Below are 5,938 nucleotides of genomic sequence, written 5' to 3' on the forward strand. Positions count from 1 at the left end.
GAACAGTTGACTATTAGTTGTGGAGACAGAAGACTTGACAATCAAACAATGAACCACAGACTTTCGCAAAACATTTCTCAGTTAAAAAAGGTATTTTGGAAACTTTGCCTACTTCGCAAAAAAAAATTGAGGGAAAGTGAACCTAAAGTTAATAATGATAGACTGTGGAATAAACAAGCCAGTTTCCTCTTGATTTTTCTTTTCCCGTATAGGCTCTTGAGCTGTTACCTTCCTCCACCGAAGTGCGAGAAGTTTACGCCTTTTTACTCAGTGTCTTGGAGGATAAGGAAAAGAAAAGAAAGAACTGTCAAGTGTTGAAGAGCCTATTATTTGCAGAACATTTACAGGTATGAGCAATTTATTGCTTTTAATGTGATTAGTGGAAAAACGCGCGCGTGAAAGTCACAATAATATTGGTTTAGCTGTTACCTCTGATTGGACAATAAAAGGGTGCGCGGGAAAGTTTTTATCCAATCAGCAAGGGTATTGATGCAAAGCCAAACCAAGGTAATTGAGATGCTGCTGGACGTTTTCCCAGGCCTCCTTCGTCACCAGGACGAACCACGTGATGCGAAACGGATTGACCGCGATGAAATTACGCTGCGTCAATTGGTAAATTTGAATAACGCTCTCTTCTAAGCTTCTAACGACTTGCCTTTTTTCATGCAGATTCAAGACCAGCGAATGCATTATCAAGCTCGTAAAATCGTTTTGACAGATGAAAGAGCATGTCGAGTTTGTCACAAGAAAATAGGCAACAGGTTAGTGGAAAATCCATTGGAAGTGGTTACATTATAATTCGGCACTCCAAACTAGTGCTTACAGCGGATCACATCTTAACAGTTTGTTGTTAGAATAAACAAGTTATGAAACGACTTCTTCAAAGAAGTTCAGCGCTTTGTTTACCCAAAATTTACTGGTTATCGTAATATTTAAAACCCCGTGACCCCTAATATCAAAATTCTTTATCTCTCAACTGTCCTCTATACATTTGTTTTGGCATTGACAGGATTAGGTTAGGGTTAGGGTTAGGGTTAGGAACTACAAATCAGGTAATTGAAATGTTCACTTCCGGTTTTCGTGTGTGGCTCAAAATCGTCGTCTCTGTTTATTTCCTTTCAGTTGGGATTCTTATCGCTGTTATTCCCCAGATCCTGCGCAGCTGTCGGTATATTTGGTGAGGAAATGGGGAGAGGCGCTGTAAAAACAGCGCCCCTTCCCATTCTCCGCGCGGCTTCGCCGTTCGTCAATTTGCCGCCCGCGCCAACAATAGAGAGCTTTAGATCCTAGGGCGAGAACGACCGCGGGCACGAGATTTTCTCATAGAACAACACTGTGCGCGCGCAAACCAGCGTCATTTTGGCGGGAAAAACATGACACCGTCGTCATTTTAGTACGAGGTTTTTCAAAAATGGGTCGTGTCAAAACAAGTCAACAACACGTCAGCAGTTTTGCATTTTTCGATCAGTATAAAGACTCAGTTACCAGCAATAAGAATAACTGAGCAACCTATGCTGCTAACAAAGAGTAAGATTAATCGTCTGGGTTATGAATTTTCTAAGTATTTTCGCTAAAAACGGGCAGTCAAGTCTCTTACTCGTTTTCGTCTTCGTACTAGAATCTAAAGCTCTCTAATAGCCAGCTACGCAGGCAATTTTCCCCACAAGTTTCAAAGCTCAGTTAGCATCGTATATGATCACAGGTGTGATAGTTATTTGGTTTTTCCGCGGCCCCTCTTTCGTCTCGTCAAGCGATAGGGAAAATGTGACGAGACAACAGAACGCTTTCGTCGTTGAGAGATAAAACGTAGTCTAAATTCGTGCTTAATTTCTTCTCTTCGTAGTGCCTTTGCTTATTACCCGACTGGAGAAATACTACACTACTATTGCTGCAAAAATATGACCTCTCCCCCGGACAGTGAACATGACACCCCCCGACACAGCCCCACACCGGAAGAAAATCTGTTGCAAAGCCGATATTGACGTTTGTTCACGTGATGTCCTTCAGCCAGGCCTCAAGGACCATGATTTGGAGAAGTATCGAAGATCTTGATTCCTTTGCCTGCTTGACTTTCAAACGAATTAAAATTATTGCCCATCGAGTTCGTTCAATATGTAGTGAAACGTAGCATACATAACAAATTTTCATTATTTGGGACAAAATAATAAAAATTACACTACATGTTTATCGGCGGCGTAGGAAATATATTGCAACCTTGGTTACCTGTGGTCGTTAAGCGTACCGAATGATGCAAAAAGAGTAAAGGGGGTAGTTTTTCCTTTTGGTGTTGCGCTTGCGACAAAGCTCTCCTTTTCGGTCATCGAGGACACTTGGGGACCTCGAGATATCAGGCCACAGTTTGCGTCATTTTCCTCGACCCTTTCGTGTCCCCGCTCCCTCGCGAGCAATCACTCGCGAACCTCCTCGCGGGCAACCCAATGATTCGTGACTACTGAAATGAACTCGTACGGCAGGGGCGTAGCGTGAGATTTTAAAGGTGTACGCACACGAAAAATGTTTTGAGCGCCGAACAAAATAGAGGAGTACGGGGGCATGCTCCCTTAGAAAATTTTGAAATTTAGGGTCTCGGAAATGCCGTTTCCGACTATTTTCGAAGGACATTTCAATAAATAAATGCAAAGGTAAATGCAGTAGTTAGTTGTTTATTTTACCCATCTGCCGAGTTTTCTCTGCAGCGAGCTACAACACAAACAGGGGATTTACAGTACAAGCAAAGGGCAAGACGCCGCAAACTCTGTTATATCATCATAATCATCATAATATTTCCTTAAAAAATAACCGGGGACTGGTGATACTGAAGACTGACACTGTGTGGGCGCTTCGAAGGGTAGAGAGCGTTTTTTTTTTTTTTGGCTTTCGTCCACTATTACCTTTCTTGTCGTTAAGGCCTGGCCAAACGGGTCCACTGAACATGGTAGTGTAACATCATACAACATTGTTGAATCGAACTTGTTGCACTCGTTTGGCCACCATGTTGTATGATGTTAGAAGTTGTTGAACGAAGTTTGATTTCCATCAAACATCGTCTTCAACATCATCTAACGTTTCGTTTGTTCTAAGGTGTGAACAACAGTGTTGCATTCGTTCGGCCATCACATTCAACAGTGTTGCACGCGCGCGTGCGCTGCGGCTATCGGTATCCATGGTGATGGTTTATACGTTGCATCTGTTTCGCGCGTTGGCACGTCAGTTCAAGCTAAGGAATGGTGAACGCGCAAAGTCTTAAATGTCTCAGGGGCATAGGGCCAATGTGTCGTCAGGATCTTTTGCAAGTCAAGACCCCGGAACGCTACTCCCTACGCAGTGATGCCCTGGGGCTTCTCAAGGTTCCTCACACCTGCATGGTGCAAGACTTGTGGAGACCGGGCATTTGCTGTTGCAGTTCCCAGTTTCTGGAACAACTGTCCCCTTGCTATCAAAGAGAGTGACTCTATTGATAATTTTAAAAGGAACTTGAAAACGCCAACATGGCCAGAGTTTGTTTTCTAAGGATTCTGGGTATATTTTGGTTCCAGACCCTTGAATCCAAAATTCTGGATCCAACATGTTGCATTCGTTTGACCACCTCGTTCGACAATTTTCAACAGCGAACAACAATGTTGGATGATGTTGGATCCGTTTGGCCAGGCCTGTATGGGTTACTGAAAAGATACTGGAAATACTCACACACAGAGACACCAGTTTAATTCGAAGTTAAAAAAACTTGGCCTGATACTATAATGACAAAAAAAATTAATGCCTCCACGGAATAAGAATTCCCGGATTTGAGCTGTACCCACGGGCGGACGTGCGTATATGGACGCTACGCCTCTGGTACGTGGCCAGGATACAAGTTAAAGGTTGTAACGTTTGTCCATCCCTTCATTTGTATATCGTTTAGTTCTATTTTGATCTGAGAAAAGAATAAAGACGGAGAAAAGTATTTTTCCTTTTGGTAATTTTTCTGTTAGGTCATTCAATTGACAAACCGTACCCATCCAAATATAGAGGTTGGGGTTAATGGATCAATAAAACACTCGTTCCAGTAGTCTGTGACAGATGCTTGGGACTATTTATTCAAAATGGCCGCCACTTGGAATAATTGAAGATGGCGGCGGACCAGGTCAAACCGGTTTTGGACAAATCCAAGATGGCGGCTATGAACCTGGGGGTTAATGTGGTGCACGTCACGCAGTAGTAAGAGAGGTTCGAGAAGGAGCTGGTCAAACCGGTTTTGGACAAATCCAAGACGGCGGCATTGAGCTTTAGGGGTTATAATGGGTGTATACTCCATTGGAGAATGCCATGGATGATGCCTGCCGTCTAGGTGTATGTGGGATTTTTAGTCTGGTATGAATGTTTAATGAGGTTGTAGGAGAGATGTATGTTGTGTGCTTCTGTTACGATACCGCCCAACCATCCGGATAGTGTTGCCCTTATATAGGGAAGAAAAGAACAATGGAGAAGGCATTGACGTCAACGTCAAACGAGTTGAAACAAGTTTGAGGGTTGGTTAGGAAAACCAGACCAAACCAGTTTTGAAGACGATAAGTATTCAAAAGTGTCTCCGTAGCGACACTCCGCGCGCGCGGAGTACCATAGTTAAGAAAATATGGATTTGCGCTCCGACGCCGTCGGGCCGACAAATCGCACCTTGTAAACCGGCCTAAAGGATTTGTATTGGAATCCCGATAACAAGCACTCAAAAGGATATTTACATGTATAAGTTCTTAATAAAATAAGCCGTACTTTATTGTCCTTGGCCAGAAACTCATAAGGGTTGAAACGAGTAACGCGCGTTCACAGCTTCCGAATATTCAGTGCGAACTGATTGGTTGAATGTTTCAGTGCTACCATATTTGGAAACCCCTCGCTCTTGTTGTTCCAAATATGGTACTTAGCAAATTGAATATTCAGAAGCTTGTTTCCCAGCACACATGGGGCCGTTACACGTTTCAACCCTTATGGGTTTCTGCCTGGGCCCGGTTGTTCGAAAGCCGATTAACTTAATACAGGATTAGCGCAAACTTTTGTTTCATGTGTTCAACTTTTTGGTGAAAGTTTCTTTTGCTTATTTTTGTTTTTCTTCTAATGTAAAGTTTTGCCGAATATCAGTGTTGAAAATTTGGGAGTAGAGAAATGAACTCCTTGGTTAATTTTTAATCTGGGATTAGCGTTAATCGGCTTTTGAACTACCGGGCCCTAGTGATTTTCTCGCTTTCTGTGTCGTCATTTGCCTAATTGAAGCGACTTCTCAGCTTCCCGGGTTGTCACTCGTACATAAATAAAGCAAAGGCTGGAAAGTAATTTCTAGCCTTCCTCACATCTCGCCGATAAAATCACACTTCTCCCGTATCAGTCACGCTCAAATTCCGGCGATGGCCACACGGATAAATTTACTTCCCATTGACCAAGTTTCAAGGAGAGTGTCTAATCGGCGTGTGTGGGTGGGTCGTGGGTCCCTGACCCTAACCCCTTTTTAAATCAACGACTGGAAATTCTCGAAACAGACGAGACCTAAGACCTAAGACAAATTTGGACCGAGCACTGAGGGAGCTAGTGTATATCTTTTTTTATCTTGAAACAAACACGACCCACGACCCACCTACCCACGACCTACCTACCCACGCGATTTAGCCTCACCCAGTTTCAAGGTCCAGCAAGTATCCATTGCTGAGAAACAGCGATGAATATTCAAATATTCAAAATCCTTCGAGGCTCGCTTGCAACGAATACGGACACGGCTGGTCAACCGTTCACTGATTTGCTCTCACTGTATTGAGGCTCAAGTGAACGGTTGAGCCAGGGCGGAAAGAGATGTGCAAGCGCCCTTGGTTGAGCAGCCCTGTCGAAATTCTGTTTTGAGCGATCCCCGGATCTCCGAGCCTGGGAAGCCTGTGACGTTATATGGTGTTCATGTTTGTGCAATAGAGTGCCC

General features: G+C 43.6%; 1 protein-coding gene across 1 annotated transcript in view; it reads left to right on the forward strand.

The window, feature by feature from the left end:
- LOC138036260 (vam6/Vps39-like protein) overlaps positions 1–2,647 on the forward strand; it is a 53,604-nt gene extending 50,957 nt beyond the window's left edge. The window contains exons 24-26 of the mRNA XM_068882602.1: positions 213–347; positions 670–761; positions 1,844–2,647. Coding sequence (XP_068738703.1) covers positions 213–347; positions 670–761; positions 1,844–1,982 — 366 coding nt within the window. The 3' untranslated portion in view covers positions 1,983–2,647. The remainder of the gene's footprint in view (positions 1–212; positions 348–669; positions 762–1,843) is intronic.
- Positions 2,648–5,938: the final 3,291 nt, after the last annotated feature.

Source organism: Montipora capricornis, unplaced genomic scaffold (genome assembly GCF_036669925.1).
Source record: "Montipora capricornis isolate CH-2021 unplaced genomic scaffold, ASM3666992v2 scaffold_475, whole genome shotgun sequence".
Taxonomy (NCBI): Eukaryota; Metazoa; Cnidaria; class Anthozoa; order Scleractinia; family Acroporidae; genus Montipora; species Montipora capricornis.